Below are 16,483 nucleotides of genomic sequence, written 5' to 3' on the forward strand. Positions count from 1 at the left end.
TATCAAAAGAATATTGTATTGAAAAGACTGTAAACAGGGTTGTGTCTATACAACAAAACCTTGGAGAAGGTGCAAAATAAAAAAGGGGGCAAATAAAAAAACAGACAAATGTTAAGGCACAAAATGTCAGCCTCAGCTTCAGAACACAATATAAAGTGCCCACACAGTAAATCTTTGGACATCACCTACCTGCCAAAGCTCTGTCATTCGTTCATATACCAATTATATCTTTCATATGTTGCACACATCGACTACATTCAGAGGCAGGCGTGATATGGTTTATAGTGTCAACAAACTAAAAGAAAACATGCATCAAAATGCAATAAGGCTTAATGGAATAGCTTAAAAGAACAATATATAATATATAATCTGAGAACCATTCTGTGAGAAACACAGAATCATCTGAAAAAACCGTTTTAATACAACTGTCCTGAGCTTTTTGCATCTCTGGAAAAACTTGAACGGAAAACTACTGAAAATACCCCATCTTGGGGGGGGAGGGGGGGGGTGGGTTCACTTGGATATTCCCAGGCCAGTCTTCATGTACTCATAGACCACGTAGCTAATGCTGACAGCAGGAATCACTTTCATGAAATTGGGGAGGATGCCTCTGTACAAGCCGAAGAATCCATCTTTCTCCAGAATGTTCTTGGCTAATCGGCTCATGGACAACTGCTCTGATCCTTCCATAGATGCTGGAAGTTACACAAGGGAGACGGAAAACAGAATAAATATACAACATAATACTGCATCACATGCTTCTGAAGAGGGATTAATGCTTGAACTACAATACTAGAACTGATGCTTGCTGGATGCTCAGTAGGCACTTAGCTGTAGATCATCTGAACATAAAAACAATCACTCACTCTATTGGTTTCTACAGTAAGTGAAAGAAAAAACATTTAAGGGTGTTGTGGCTTTCACACTATTCGGTGTACTGTGATGTGCACCTTGTGCTTGCATCCGGGTCCGGATCAGAGCGAGGGGGTAGCTAGCCAGCTGTCCACAGGTGCTGGAGATGGTCCCACAAGCCAGGAGCACCAAGATGCCAGGGTTGGCGCTGTCCTTTGCATACCGCGACAGCCAGGCGTTCTTCAGACTCTGCAAATTGCACAGCATTTATACACCAGGGTCAGAAAGGAGCTTCATACCTGCCTTCATAGAGCAAGTACAGCTCTGTATACACAGATATACCCATTTGTCCATGTTCCATAATTACATTTCCTCAATAGGATTGTGATGATATATTCAGATCTATTCAACATCACAGGAGTTGCACAGGAGTAGCAAGTAAAGAGATACAGAATGTATAAAGAGTAGCTATTAAGAGTTTATTAAACCAATTCACCAGAATCCAGGCTCACTGAGACATGAAATGATTACTTTTAAAAAAAATATAAGGAGTATCAAAATAGACACTGACCTCGTAAACAGCCAAGTCAATGCCAGCGTAGGGAATAATGCCCAGGATGTTGGGAATGTAGCCTTTATAAAAGGCCTTAAACCCCTCCCTTCTCAGAATCTTCTTGGCACAGTCAAACATGCCAGAGTACTGACCAGTCTTCCTCAGAGTCAGTCTAGTCTTCATCACCTAACAGCAGAAGAGGATTGAAGGTCTTCAGCTAGAAGGCAATGTCTTTCCACACCTTGACATGCTTATGTTCCATCCAGACACGATTACTCGATTAAACACAATTACTCGATTATTAAAAAGCATCGATTAAAATTTTCTCAGTTACTCATCAATATGGCAGAAGGAAGACGGCAAAGAGTCCAAATAAAAAGCAAAAGCATCATTTCTGTGGAGGCACTTCACATTAAAAGTGAATGAAAATGCAGTCGTCCGTCAGTATTGCAAAGCAGAACTTAAGTGTCGCCACAGAAGGACTGCAATGCAACTACAGGGTGATCCAAAAGCAGGATTACCGTCTTTATTTTGCAGTACTGACAGGGTCATGGTGAGTCTCTTAGGTGTTCGAAATGTCCTCCGTCAATGTCGATACATTCCTGCAGCCTGTCTCTGACACTGACACACTTCAGCACACAAATCCCGGTTAGCATCAATGTCCGCAAATGCCTGCGAGATGAACTCCTCCACTTCATCCACTGTGTGGGAATTCCTCTCAAAAAACTTCAGCTGTACGTCCCCCCCCCCCCCCAAATGGGTGTCAGCTCGGGTGTGTGTGGTGGCCACGTCACCCAATCCAACACTGTGGAAAGGTGTTGTCAAAGTAGCTAAAGTATGTGACAATGTCAGGGACAGGCTCCAGCAATGTATCAATGTTGATGGAGGACATTTCAAACACCTAAGAGACTAAACATGACCTAATCAGTAATATAAAAACTGTATACCTACTTTTGGCCCAGCCTGCATATCTTCAAAGACATTTGGGTTTGACAGACTCACTAAATAATGTGAGGTTAGCCATAGATATTTGCCATATAGCCTTGCAGAGTTAGCCTAGCCTGTCTTTGTCATCAGATTGACTAATTATTTAGCTTAATTTACTTTCTACGATTCCTGTACATCAAAATAATTGCTGTTAAACTGAGGGTTAGCCCTGTTGTTTAACCACATCATGTTACCACATTATACCACATAACAACAACAACAGCAACAACAACAACAACAATAATAATAATAATGTTGTTTGAGTGTGTGGAGTTTACATGTTGCATGTTCATGTGTGGGTGGTTTTTCTGTGGAGTTTCAGGTTTCCTTTCTCTGTCGAAAAACATGCAGTTTAAGTGAACTGGAGTTCCTACACTGGCCGTATGCTGACTGAGTGCACACACTGCAACGGATGGTTGGTTCCTGCCTCATGCAGATATATTCATGTTATACTTAATATAAACGATTACTCAACGCATCAGACTAATCAGCAGATCACTCAGTTATTGAGATAATAGACAGACTAAATCGGCAGATTGCTCAGTTACTGAGGTAATCGACAGTGACAGCCCGTGTTTCTTTAGGACAGCGGGGGGGGGGGGGGGGGGGGTGTCCTCTTACCTCCATAGGATAGATGGCTGTCTGGGCTGTGGCCCCAGCCAGAGACCCAGCAATGAACCTCTCATGGATCTGCACCTTCCCATTTTCTGCTGACAGCAGCTTCTTGTACTGGGGGGGGGGGGCAGAGACACAGGGATCATAAGCCCACCTTTTTCAGACCATCCCAGATGATTCCTCATGGTGGGGCTGTAACAGGAATTTAAAGTGGGGCTCCGACACATAAACTCTGCACTCCTTGCTACAAGCAAATTCTATTCCTGGCTCCGGATCTTAGGAAGGGGGTCTAATCTGGAGCAAAATATCTACAATCTGCATGTACAGCTAGTAATAAAATGCTGCTTTAAAGAACTGCAGCAAGTGAAAATCTCTCTCGACCCCCTTGTGAGACACTGGTCCAGTAAAAAATAAAACAATCAGTTACCCAGTTAAAAAGAATGAATATATGGCAAAGTAAACTCTTGAAGAACTGGGCTGTTTATCATATAATAATCAATCTATTCATCTATCATTAAGTACAGGGTCACAGTGCTTTTGTACACCCCTAATCTATTTTCCATCCACCCTTTTTTAGAATGATTATCAAACACTTATCCCCATCTTTGACAGTATTAGTTGACGAGTGTCTGGCATTTTTTGTGATGATTTCACCCACCTGCTCATAGGCCATGAATTTAATGGCTGTTTCGGGTGCAATCTTGATGACATTGACCCCATTCCCCCTCCACAGGGACGACACCCCCCCTTCCTTTATCATCTGCTTGAAGCCCCCCGTGAGGCTGATTTTGTTGGACTTGGAGGCGTGTACCTACAAAGCAGACATTTTATACAACAGAAAGTGCTTTAAAGCAGCTCGCACATCCTGGGATTTGGGGGAAAATGCACTAGTTCTTTCTGCAAAAATGTAACTAACAATTTAATGAAAAGAATCGAGATTTAAATATTTAGATCGCTTCACATGAATCCCAATATAAGTACATTACAAGTTTTTTTGCAGTACTATAATACAAGCTATTGCCTATAAATTAGGAATTCACAATTTTATTTTATTCATATTGCATACGTCTTTAGATAAGGCATGCACTCTTTATACTTTTCAGCTTATATAGATTTTAGCTGTAAACTGGAAGGACAACAATGCATTATCCTGCTAAGAGTAACAATACAGCAAAGACTGCAGTCACTGTAAATTTAGGGCAGTACTGCCTTCCACACATACCTGCATGAACACTTTCATTCTGTCAAGAGGCGCAGTGCCCGTGCGAGACACCGCCCCCGCCATGCCCCCAGCTACCAGCTGCTTCCACCAGAGGCCAGTCTTCTTCTCCTCCTCCGTGAACTCATCTGGTATACTGAGGCTATCCCCGATGTCCAGCACCTGTGTAGGGTTAGGGTTAGGGTTAGGCTTAGGGTTAGTACCTGTGTAGCGTATTCCAGAGAAGATTTACTCAGACGATCACAATTGAAAAACAAAATAATAAACAAAAAAAACCATGCGACTTAATGCAAGAATACAAACAGAATATTCATCGCCCTTAAGGAAAAAGGCCAAAACTGAACATTAAATATCACGTATTTAAACAAGCATTTGTGTTGCAGGATTATTTGCAGAATCTGCAAGGCACTGCAAATACTTTTTGCTGCTTTGAAAACAGGAAATGCCTAATTATGGACTTGAATGGTGACTCATTTGCAGCCACTCATTTTTTTATGCTGCACTACTGAAAATGATATGTGCAAATACTCTATATGTCTAGCTCGCAATGAGAGAGCGAAGCAGCTTTTACAAAACTGGCTTTTAACTGACTACTCTCCACCCAGGGCGAAATCAGGCCTTCATATATTATTTTCTTTAAACTCATGTTTAATACACTCCAGGGTCAAAATTATGAGTAAGCGCCAGCCACGTAATGAAAGAATGTCCCACTGTATGTATCACGTGCTTCTTCAACACGTGTTTGTTAATCATTTAATGCACAGACCTTAGGAAAAAACTAAAATCTTCCCCCTTTCAAAGTGATGGAGAAAATACTGCATCATTTGTGCAATTCTGCCGCCCTTCACGCCTAACTTGTTTCATTCAATAATAATGCACTTGCCAAGCCAGATTTCTTAAGAATGCCGATTGCTTAAATGTGTTTTTCATAAGTCTATAGCTCCTTTGCATATGTTTATCAAAGTGTTTATTGTCAAACCCTTACAGAGTCTTGTAAGGAAAGCAAATAAAATCCACAGTGTCTGGAGGAATATGTAAAAACATCCTAACAATTTTCTTCTTGAATGCTAAAGCCACAAAATGTCACACCTTCTGAAATAGCATTTTACATATCACTGCTTTGAAAAATGAAATTAAACAAAGAACCAAGAAAACATTGTTATTGACAGCTGTTTTAGACAGTGTCAGCCTTCGTGCATTCACGCTTCGTGATGTGCAAATTCACAGATCCACGAAAATTTCATTCTGTTTTTATTAAATATTTTTTATGTTTGTATGTATTTTTGTTCTCGCTCTCTTTTTCATGGTTAGTGCACACATAGTATTTTTACAACTTATTTCTGTACGTCTTTATGTAATTTTTAATTGGTTGAATACTTGTACCCTGTACGTACAGTACATGTTTCCTTTACGTATTTTATTGAATTGTACCTTGGTTATGTATATGACTTCTGTCAATAAGTTTACAGTCCCATTTGCTTACTCATTTTACCTTACTGTGAATGCAAAAGAAAACGGCAGCCAATGCCGTGTTCTATGAATTATTAGGGGTAACATTAGTATACTGTACTGTAAATGTGCTAGTGTGACAAATATCCGTTAGGCGATACTGTACTCTATTATATATATATATATATATATATATATATATATATATTTAAAGGTAATGTATTAAGCTAACTTTTAATTAAATTAATTAAACAATTAAAGTGTTTTGGGAGCATGACAGGGGTCATATTTAGGGTTTAAACTATAGAAATAAGCACATATTACCATTTTTAGTAACTCTACCAAACTCATCATCCTCCTCATTTACGATGGGTTCTGGAACTGAACCTCGCGAAAGTCAGAGGTCTGACTATATTAAAACTGTTTCAAAAATAAATAAAAATATAAGTACGCTACTGTAAATAAATGTTGCCCATTTCAGAGATCAATGTTTGTATAATGTAATAAAATGACAAAACATAACAGTGCTAGACAAGGTGAAACCATAGTTTGCAGTTCAAATCTAATCTTTATACGCTCACTTACAGCGTGCAATAAACGTATCTTTACCGCATTGCCCCCAGCACATGTTGCTGATAAGTGATTAGATAACACTGTAAGCTAAGAATGTAAGCAAAGCATTCTCTCAATATATGGTACAGAGCCGCGTCAACGGCACTTTCCTAACCAGGAGAGACAGGAGTAAGAAGGCAGAAGCTTACAGACTCACAGAACCCTCTTCCTACACAGCCATGACACCCGTCACTGCATATTCCAGTTACCAAATCTCACTGGCAAAATCAAATTCCAACACACTTATTTTATAAACGGTAGTTCTTTGCTAGTTGGGTTAACACAAAACCCAGTTTTCATAGTAGGGCTCTTGCAGAGAAATGCGCACTGGACGGGTCGTACCGTAGAGTGCTTCCAGTATCTGATAATATCCTGGAGGTTATCGGCAGGATTAAAGAGAAAGTGCTCGCGCCACTCGTTCCAGTCCACTGACATGGTTCCATCCACGTCGATGCTGGGGACAAAGACAAGAGGCACTTTTATTCTGTGGAGCAGGGATGTGCATCTCCATCACTGAAGTCAATGTGATACACATCTCGATGCATTGCCAACAATCTGATACACTATAGGAACAAAAGAATTGGGACACCTGGCCATTACCTACAGGGACTTTTATGACATCCATGGGCATCAATATGACTTTGTCCCCCCTTTGCAGCTATAACAGCTGCCATTCTTTTGGGAAGGCTTTCCACACGTTGTGTCTGTAGGAATTGTTGCCCATTCATCCAGAAGAGTATTTGTGAGGTCAGGCACGGATGTTGGACATGAAGGCTTGCAATATCTGTTCTAGTTCATTCCAAAGGTCTGTTCACCTATTCCAAAGGTGTTTGATGGGGTTGAGGTTAGGGCTCGGTGTGGGCCAGTCAAGTATATCCACACCAAATGCATCCAACCATGTCTTTATGGACCTTGGTTTGTGCACTGGGGCACAGTCATGCTGGAACAGAAAATGGCCTTCCCCAAATTGTTCGCACATAGTTGGAAGCATAGAATTGTCCAAAATGTCTTGGTACGCTGAAGCATTAAGAGTTCCCTTCACTGGAACTAAAGAGCCTGGCCCAACCTCTGACAAACAACCCCATACCATTATCCCTCCTCCACCAAACTTTACAGTTGGCACAATGCAGTCAGGCAGGTAATATTCTCCTGGAATCAGCCAAGCCCTGATGGACGAGTCTGACTGCCAGACAGAGAACGTCTCAGAGAATGCCAGACGTTTCCAACGCCTCACAGTCCAGTGTTGGGGGGGTTGCTTTACACCACTCCATCTGATGCTTGGCATTGCGCTTGGTGATGTGAGGCTTGCATGCAGCTGCTCAGCCATGGAAGCCCACTCCATGATGCTCCCACCTCACAGTTTTTTGTGCTGGGGTTAGTGCCAGAGGAAGTTTGGAACTCTGCCGTTCTTGAGTAAACAAAGCGTTGACAATTTTTACACACTATGTGCCTCAACACTCTGTTACTTTATGTGGTTTGCCACTTCGTGGCTGAGTTTCACTTGTTCCTAAATACTTCCACTTTGCAATAATACCACTTTAAGTTGACTGTGGAATATCTAGCAGGGAACTGAATTGCAAAGATGGCATCCTATGACAGTACCAATCTTGAATTCATTGAGCTCTTTAGAATGACCCATTCTTTCTCAAATGTTTGTAAACCTGACTGTATGACTAGGTGTATGATTTTATACACCTGTGGCAATGGGTCTGAATGAAACACCTGAATTCAATGATTATGAGCAGTGTCCCAATACTTTTGTCCATAAAGCGTCAGAAACAGAAATATCAAAATGATAAAGTGGTAATAATTATATATGAATAAATTGGATTTTGCTGATGCAACGATGTTAGAAATGATGTATCCTGAGTTCATCCCAAATTGCATCCGGTACACAAATTCTTTTAATCAAGGCGATCGCATAGTGAACTTTTATGCCAGTGCATAGATGTGAATCGATGAATATTCCCATCCCTACTGTGGAGACTGGGATGCTGTGACATGACACACATCAGAGCTAATGAACAAAGAAATGTGCTCGTGCTGAGGCTGAGATTCACAGTGAACCAGTATAAAGGTTAAAAGAATGAATTACAGCTATCTGTGTGCTGAGGACGCAGGACATTGATTCCCAATTCTGACTCCATCGCACAGGTCGCCTGCCCACCTCCGAAAGTAAACACCTGACTCCAGGCACTGTCTCCCCAATTGATTTATTGGAGTCTTTTCCTTCCTTAAATGGGTTTAACAAGTGTTGGAAGGCCTGCATAGACCGGGGCCTCTCAGCACCGTGTTGACAACTGCTGATTCTGAGAAATCTGATCATGAGCAGTGGAATTCTGGGTAAATGTCGATCCATCCTATTATTATTATTATTATTATTAGCTAATAAGGGTAGCACAGTGACAAACTGTCACCCCATTTAGGGTATCCCATGCCCTGTTCCCTATGCTTCCAAGAGTAGGTGCCAGGTTCTCTGTGACTGCATACTGCATAGACATATATGCCTATATGTGGTAGATAATGATAACTGACAGATCCATAGAGTTCTTCTATAAAATCATGCATTTATCATGAATCTGTACTGCACTGTGTAAATAAAAGCATGCAGCTTAATAACATTTTTACATTAAGTAAGATGCAGACCATTGTTCAAAACTATAAGGACATCAGCAAAAACAGATTTGATTAAGGGCACAAACGGCGCATGATTAATTCCCTGCTTCAGGCCAGCAGCTGTAGAAGGAGGAAGGAGGAAAAGCTATGAAACTGGTAATGTGACAGGATGGAGGTCCTATTCCTCAGCACGGCCCTTCCACATGCAGCACGTGGAAGCAGTGACTCATGGGTAAAAAAATATAGATTAGCAGCTGGACGGCCGGCCTCACTGAACGACTGAAATCTTATAAGACATCTAGTGCTGGGGGCAGTAAAGGACTGGAAAAGATGGTGCAACAAATTCAGTTCAAAAAAGACCACATGTTGAAGTTATAATGTTAAAAAATATTTATCAGTATGAGAGAATCCGGAAACTAAAACTGTCATTTATGTAATTTTAATAATTTTTATAAGTACCTACTTTAATAGACACAGGTATAATAGGTAAATAAAAAGGTTATACTCTTCTGAAACATTTATCAATGCAGATGCAGGGCTCCACACGGCCCAGCTGAAGTACAGTTTAATTGCAGTTTTTTCTCTTCCTCCCTGCCCTACGTTTGCTCCACATTATCAGCTCTTCTGCAGGTCAGCTCTGCCCTATCAAGGACCTCCACCCATCACACACCATTCCAGTACACAATAAAAATTGCTGGGAATTCTTCATGGAAGTATTTACACCCGGAACCCTTCCTCGCTTTCCTGATAACCTGGAATAAACCTTCATGCCCAGCATGTTCTAAAAAATAATCCAAGGAAATTATGACTAGTGACAGTGATACAGCACAGTCAGTGTAAATGCTCTGTGAATGCAAACCTTTTCAGGATCTTCTCAGCATCCTCTTTAGTTATGTTCACACCCAGGTCTGCCAGGGCCTGCTTGATTTCCACATAGTCGATGGTCCCTGCAGAAAGGAGATCATTCAGCAAAGGAACGCCAGGCTGTTATAAGGCATGTTAAGGGATTATTAATCCAAAATGCAAGAGGTTATGAGAGGTAACGAGGCACGACTTGACTACTGCGACTTTCTACCTTCAGATCTACCAGCTTGTGCTATCAGACCACGGCAGATGATTCAAAACGCGACAGTGTGTCTGATATTCACTCTCATGTTACACCCTTCCTTGACTCTCTTCACTGGCTCCCTACTGGTGCTCACATGACGTTCAAGTCCTTGGTGCTGGCTTATGGGCACATCAATGGACAGGCATCCATCTCCACCAAAAGTCTCCTCAAGATCTATGTCCCATCTTGCCCCCTTCAATCATCAACCCAGCACTGCTTGGATCTCTCTCCACCACGTGAGAAGTGTCACTCCAGATGGTTCTCTTGTGTGATTCCCCGGTGGTGGAATGAGCTGCCAAACCACGTCCGATAATCAGACTCCTCAACCATTGAGTAACGCCTAAAGACCCATCTGTTCCATAAATTCCTTTACTAACCTGATTGTTGTTTGAATACTCTTATGTTGTATATACAGGCCCTTGCATAGTCTTATTAAGTTCTTACTTTGTTAACTGTTGTTTAGTTGTGTAGTTGTCTGGGTGCTGATGCTAGACCTCCTAGTCACACTTGACTCCATGATACCATGAATGTCTGCAATGTCCTATTTGCCTTGCTATACATCACAATGGACAAACGCTCCTGTTAAATATGTAAATGTAAAGTGTAACTCCACACTGCGAAACATACCATCCTGGTTTTTGTCCAGGCTCTTGAATGTCAAAAGGAGTTTCTTTTCATGCTCCTTAAGGTACCTGGAAAACTCTTCGAAGTCAAGTCCATCATTCTTGTCTGTGTCACCAGTAGAAATTATTTTCTATTTTCAAAAAGAAAAGAGCATAAGATGTTGCTGAGGTGGTAGGAAAGCAAAGCCAATCAAGACAATAACGAACATTGTGTCAAAATCAAGTCAAAGCATTTTCAAGTATTGAATTATTGTATTGTTCTGCATTAAGATTATATTGTCAAAAATGAAATGATCATTAAAAGTGGTATTACTACACAGCATCAACAGAACTACATGTCAACGTATTAGATTACTGAGTGAGCTTCAGCTGTGTCCTGTAATTTTGTTTTTATTATACTGATTCTTGCTGAACATTTATAAAATGAAATACGTTTTTACCTGTGGATCATTCAGCCCTTTAAACAAAGATGTCTCATTAATATTTCTTGATTTACTGGTAAAGGTTTCATATTCGTAACAGTAACATAAAAACTGTTTTGACGCGGGTAGACCACCTTAGTTATAATAATAATAATAATAATAATAATAATAATAATAAGAATTAGAATAATAATAGATTTTTTTCACATATTTTTCCAGCCTTTAATAAAGTTGTTGCTAAGTATGTTAAAGGTTACGATGGGAGTGTCTCAACTGAAATTCAAACCCCCTATACTCTAATGTCAAACACTGTCCCCTTTAATATATGAGAGAATCTTCCAAGTCATAAAAGAAATAAAACCAGTCACACTACAGTCAAACTGGTACAACAAAAACCCACTGAGTAACACGCAATGTATGTGTATATAGCAAGCGATATAACCGGATAGAGCGACAGACTTTCCCCTCATTACTGCTACTTTACATGTCAGGCTGACTATCTGGGCGCAGGCTTATAATATGGCGAGTGGCAGCAGAGCCCAGCAGTAAAGAATAATGTCCGTGGGCTTAGATAATAAACATGGTGCATGGAAAACGGCATGACGGGGCGCTGAGGAATGCTTGGTATTCTGTACAGTTGGGCAGTGCCTTTAATCTTAGGGTACAAACCTAAATGCAACCTCGCCGGTCCTGTTTTAACTCATAAAACAAATTGCGTTTCTCTCATATCCGGCGACTGCAGGACTCCAGTGAGTATTACACAACTTTACAATGGGGCCCTATCAGTCATTTACCTTACAGGGCGACGCCGTCCTGAATCAGACTAATGAACTAAAGATGGTGACAGATGGCATGACCCTTTCGACAGTATTAAACTAGGCGGATCTTTGTGGAAAAGCATGGAGATACGCATGGAATCGTAAAACAGTCTTTTTATCGCTGAAAAATCGTGTAAATACTGCTGTGTGTGAACAGATTTCAGGACAGCCAAATATTACCTGCCTGTATAGACTCCAGTACAAAAAGCCAGACTCATTCCAGTGTTATTCCGTCTGAATGCGAAATAAACCCAGTCTGTCTGCATAATAAAGCTGGCAGGCTACTTGCAAGTCCTTCATTCGGGATTGTTCATATTAACATACATTACATTACATTACGATTCCTTTCTATCCATATTTCACGTTGATCTATTAACCCACCCAGCAGTTCATGTGACAAGATTTCAAAAGCGGGCAAAATTTCCTTTGTTAAAATACAAAACAAGAGACGATGCTTCCCTGGAAACGCAGACGTTAAAAATCACGTTTTACCTCTGCGGAGCCGAACGTTACCCCCATGGCGCTCAGGCCGGCTTTCAGCTCCCCGACGTCCACTTTGCCGTCCTTGTTGGTGTCCAGCTTCTCAAACAGCTCCTGGTAGCTCTTCCCCAGCTCTCCATTCGAGCAGTGAGCCTTGGAAAAGACCAGATTTCTGCATATCTGATACATTATCGCGACCGACTCAAGTGACCGAAGCCCTACAAACGACAGGGGATGAAATGAGACCGCAGCGGGGCTGACACTCGGGGCTGGACGGGCGACTCCTCTAATCCGGTACTTCGGTTCCCCGTAAAAAGCTTATCATACGTGAGTAATCGCCGCTTCCTGCCTATCTACAACCTATCTAACCTTTTCTGTGAGCTACGAAAATACACGTCTGTTCCCTTCCGAATCAATAGCTGCACCAAGTGGGTGGGATATAAAAAAAAAAGTTACTTGAAGCGAAGAATGACTCCGCTTTCCTTTCTCGACGGCACGCCCTTTCTGCATTACAAATAAGAAGTGCTGTTATAAAACGTGCTCTCTTATACTGAAAAAAATACGATTTTGCGAAATTTGATGCATTCGCATGTATTTTCGGTTTTCAGTCGAATAGTTAATCCTCTGGAGTCTTTTTGTTTAACATACGTCTAATGGGGCGTTGAGTGTTTGTTAATACCGTGTTACACTAAGTTGGGTACATGCATCGACGTGGACATATTTCTAGAATGCAGGACAGATCTTGCTGTTTGCACCACAGACTGGGCTTTGTTTTATAACAGAGGAACTTACACTGCGGAATCTAAATACTTCTGTAACAGATGCAAATGTTGGAAACAGGCCTATTAACAAATATTTAAACAGGCCTACATGGCGTAACAACGCAAAGTGAAAATGAATAGCTGTTGTATATGATAGGGGACTGGGGAACATCGCGTATGTTTAAGTGTTTCACTGTATTTTTATTCAGGGGTTTTCCACGATGCATTTGCTCTGCGACGAGTGTGTTCGTTTGCGCATGCGCAGAAATTATTCCGTCGTTCTTGCTTTTGTGACGTTGTTCCTTCTCCAACGCGAGCTGACCCGCAGGACCAGAATATTTTCAAATATTCTGTGCTCTTAGGTCTATTATTTACAACCAACTTAATTCAGTTAACATATTTTTATTCCCTGTGGCAGTGGGTCCCTCAACAACCATCTAATGAACCTGCTGCTATATTGCATTGAATTAAGCATATTGTCCGCACAAAGCACATTATTTTATTAATGTATATAGTTTATTATGCCGATTGTCTTGATCGCCATTGCGTGTTTTGCACGACACCCTAAAGTAAATTCCTCGCATGTAAAAGCATTTTGGTTATAGGCCTAAACGATTCTGATTCTTCTTGTCAGTTTCAAACTCTCCAGAGATTCCGTCGTGACTGAGGATTTATGTTCAAACAGAGTGATAATAATAGTGAATGCACATGTCTATACTCTTTGTCCTAAAGAGGGGGTCCCCAAGGTCCACTGAGCGCCCGACAAAAATGCCGACCAGGGAGGGTCACCGACGGTAAAACTTGCCGTGCAGGGGGCGGAATTCATCGCCCAGTCCGGATTCAGTTGCGTTGTTGATGACCACTGTTCTAAAGCATGAAATCTGCTTGAAATGCTTACGTCTCTGGGCACATCAAATACAAGAAATGCATTGTTTAATCGAACAGAATGCTCTATTTCTGACCTTTAAATGTTAAACTGCACACTCTTAAAAGGTTACACATTGAACCTTTAAGGGTTCTATAACATGGTACATATATGGCACCCACAAAAGGTTCTATATAGAACCATTATAGAGGGTTCAATTAAAAGAAATAGCACCTTTTTGAAGGCAATGGTTCTATTTCCTAGGGTTAGAACCCCTATAGTTCTATATAGCACCCCCAAGAACCCTTTTTTTTAAGAGTGCATTTTCATTAAACATTTAGGGTTGACTATTATTTATATATACCTAAAGAAATTCTAGGATTCTCGCAAAATGGGAGTGGTTTTAGATAAGGGGACAGGATTTTGCCTCATTGTATTGCCCCCAGTAAAACTGTAACACTGACGTCAGATACCACATGTATCACATTTACAGCATTTGCATTTACATTTACAGCATTTAGCAGATGCTCTTTTCCAGACCCAGTCCAGTGAGCAGCGAAGCTGCAAGCTGTTGAACATCATAGACAGTTGTATCCAGACTATCAAAAGAAAACTTTAAATGGCTGACTGCAGCCAAACACTGAACAACAGTGTCTGATTGTAATTTCAGTTTGACTGGCGTTTGTGGGCCGTCATTGTGCCCACATTTATGTTCTTGTGCAATAGCCATCAATTTTCTTTTCTATTACAATTCATTGTAATTCAGCAGTAACATTTTCACCTGTGACAATGTTTAAGTACAGGTTGGGTTGGTCAGGCCTGGTTTTATTATGAAGGTAAACTTGATAAATCCTGTTTTCTACCTTAAGTAAGGATTTTAGCACATTTTTTCTATGAATTATATGTCAAATCTGATCAAAATGAGTAAGAATTGACCTCAGAGAGTCATAAAAAGACACAAACATAACATTTTTAAGTAACAAAAAATTTTAAAATGCATATTTGTCCCAAAACCGGGATCGATTTGAATTGTAAAGGGAATATCAATGAAAATCGTCTTTGAGTGGCCTCTAAACGAACAGATATTTATTAAAATTGTTTTTAGACCAAGCACACTTAGTGACATGGAAAAAAATCAGCTTGTTGTTTTCAAGAACTTGATGTTTTTTTTGGGACAACCCAACGAGGGCTAGTATTGGCTTTGTCCAGGAGAGGGCAGTGTGGTTCCTCACTGAACGACAATTCCGATGCCGTGTCTTTCAGCGGAGGATGGAGTCCCACGGAGAAATGGCTACAAAACATTACACTTTCCAAAATCATGCATTTTCAGCCTTTGCCAGGAGGAGGCGTCAAAGCCTCGAAATTGCTCGTTTCTGACAAAGACAATGGGGTAGTCTGCTGAAAAACATAACGTAACATCGCACATATTATTTTCCGTTGGAAATGTGTAACACAAATCACAATCATTAAAACAGGTCACATTTATTTAAGGGTACGTGAGGGCTCTGAAAATGCGTGCTTAAACCACCCTTATTGGTCTCAAACTGTTTTTTCGGATATCTTTACTGGCTTTCGTTACTAGCCAGTATACCATGAACTGTTCTGCTACAGTATAGTTACTACAATTTAAAGTCCTACTTGAATAACCTACCGTATTTTTTGTTAAGCGTCAGACTGTCCTTCAAACGAGTCATTTATTTACTTGGTAGGCTATGTATTCATTACCAAGTAAACAAGTTTTACACGGTCACATCGCTCTTGTATAAACACGTAATCTCCTCAAAAATCACTCCATAAAAAGATAAACAGCATAAACAGTTTAATTAGATTTAGTTTAATTCGTAGATTATAGTTCGCTTGAATTTTTAAGTCGTGTTTCTTCATCCTCCTTCCTTTTCGTCTTTCCTGTGGTTTAAGGTTATTTCAAATTCGAAATGCGGATTAGGGTTATGAACCCTGATCGCCAGTGACTGTGGCTTTAATGCCAGGCAATCGCGGACTGGGGTTTGAAGTCGCCGGGAGGGACCTTCCGACGGAGAGAATCATCGCTGGATCTCCGCCAGCAGCACTGCCTGCGCTGTCTTCCGCCCCCCGCTCGCCGTGGGGGGAATGAGGGCTGAGACACGGGACGCCGCGCAATAGGCGAGTAGAAGGACAGCAGATGCAGCTCGGGGTCCCCGGTGTGCGCCTTTCACCATGATGAAGAAGAAGAAATTCAAGTTTAAAGTGGATTTCGATCTGGACGAGCTGTCTTCCGTGCCCTTCGTCAACGGCGTCCTGTTTTGTAAAGTCAGGCTGCTGGATGGTGGCTTTTCGGAGGAGTCCTCCCGGTAAGCATCGGCTCTGGCATTAGCTGTAATAACCAGCCATGGAATCTGAATTATACGGTGTTACCGACATATCCAGCTGTGCAAACAGCAGTCTTATCTCCGTCGAAAGGCACGAGCAATACAAAAACGGTGCCAAATATGATGTGAAAATGGATTTTTTTTCCCGGCCTATA

General features: G+C 41.1%; 2 protein-coding genes across 4 annotated transcripts in view; one reads left to right on the plus strand and one right to left on the minus strand.

The window, feature by feature from the left end:
- Nucleotides 1–12,543, minus strand: slc25a24 (solute carrier family 25 member 24). Its single transcript, XM_023804505.2, has 10 exons — nucleotides 12,367–12,543; nucleotides 10,639–10,765; nucleotides 9,763–9,850; nucleotides 6,630–6,741; nucleotides 4,230–4,388; nucleotides 3,666–3,818; nucleotides 3,014–3,121; nucleotides 1,424–1,591; nucleotides 951–1,101; nucleotides 1–695 (listed from the first exon to the last, which is right to left on the minus strand). The coding sequence occupies exons 1-10, from the start codon at nucleotides 12,541–12,543 to the stop codon at nucleotides 514–516; spliced, it is 1,425 nt and encodes a 474-aa protein (XP_023660273.1). The 3' UTR covers nucleotides 1–513.
- Nucleotides 12,544–16,483, plus strand: part of fam102bb (family with sequence similarity 102 member Bb) — a 23,058-nt gene continuing 19,118 nt past the window's right edge. For 2 of the 3 annotated variants that reach the window (XM_072700012.1, XM_023804642.2), the window contains exons 1-2: nucleotides 12,556–12,681; nucleotides 15,898–16,310. In XM_072700012.1, the coding sequence (XP_072556113.1) occupies nucleotides 16,177–16,310 (134 nt within the window). In that variant the 5' untranslated portion in view covers nucleotides 12,556–12,681; nucleotides 15,898–16,176. Of the gene's footprint in view, nucleotides 12,682–15,897; nucleotides 16,311–16,483 lie in introns of all 3 variants that reach the window. The other variant, XM_023804641.2, reaches the window with a different exon arrangement.

Source organism: Paramormyrops kingsleyae, chromosome 15, assembly GCF_048594095.1.
Source record: "Paramormyrops kingsleyae isolate MSU_618 chromosome 15, PKINGS_0.4, whole genome shotgun sequence".
Classification (NCBI taxonomy): Eukaryota; Metazoa; Chordata; class Actinopteri; order Osteoglossiformes; family Mormyridae; genus Paramormyrops; species Paramormyrops kingsleyae.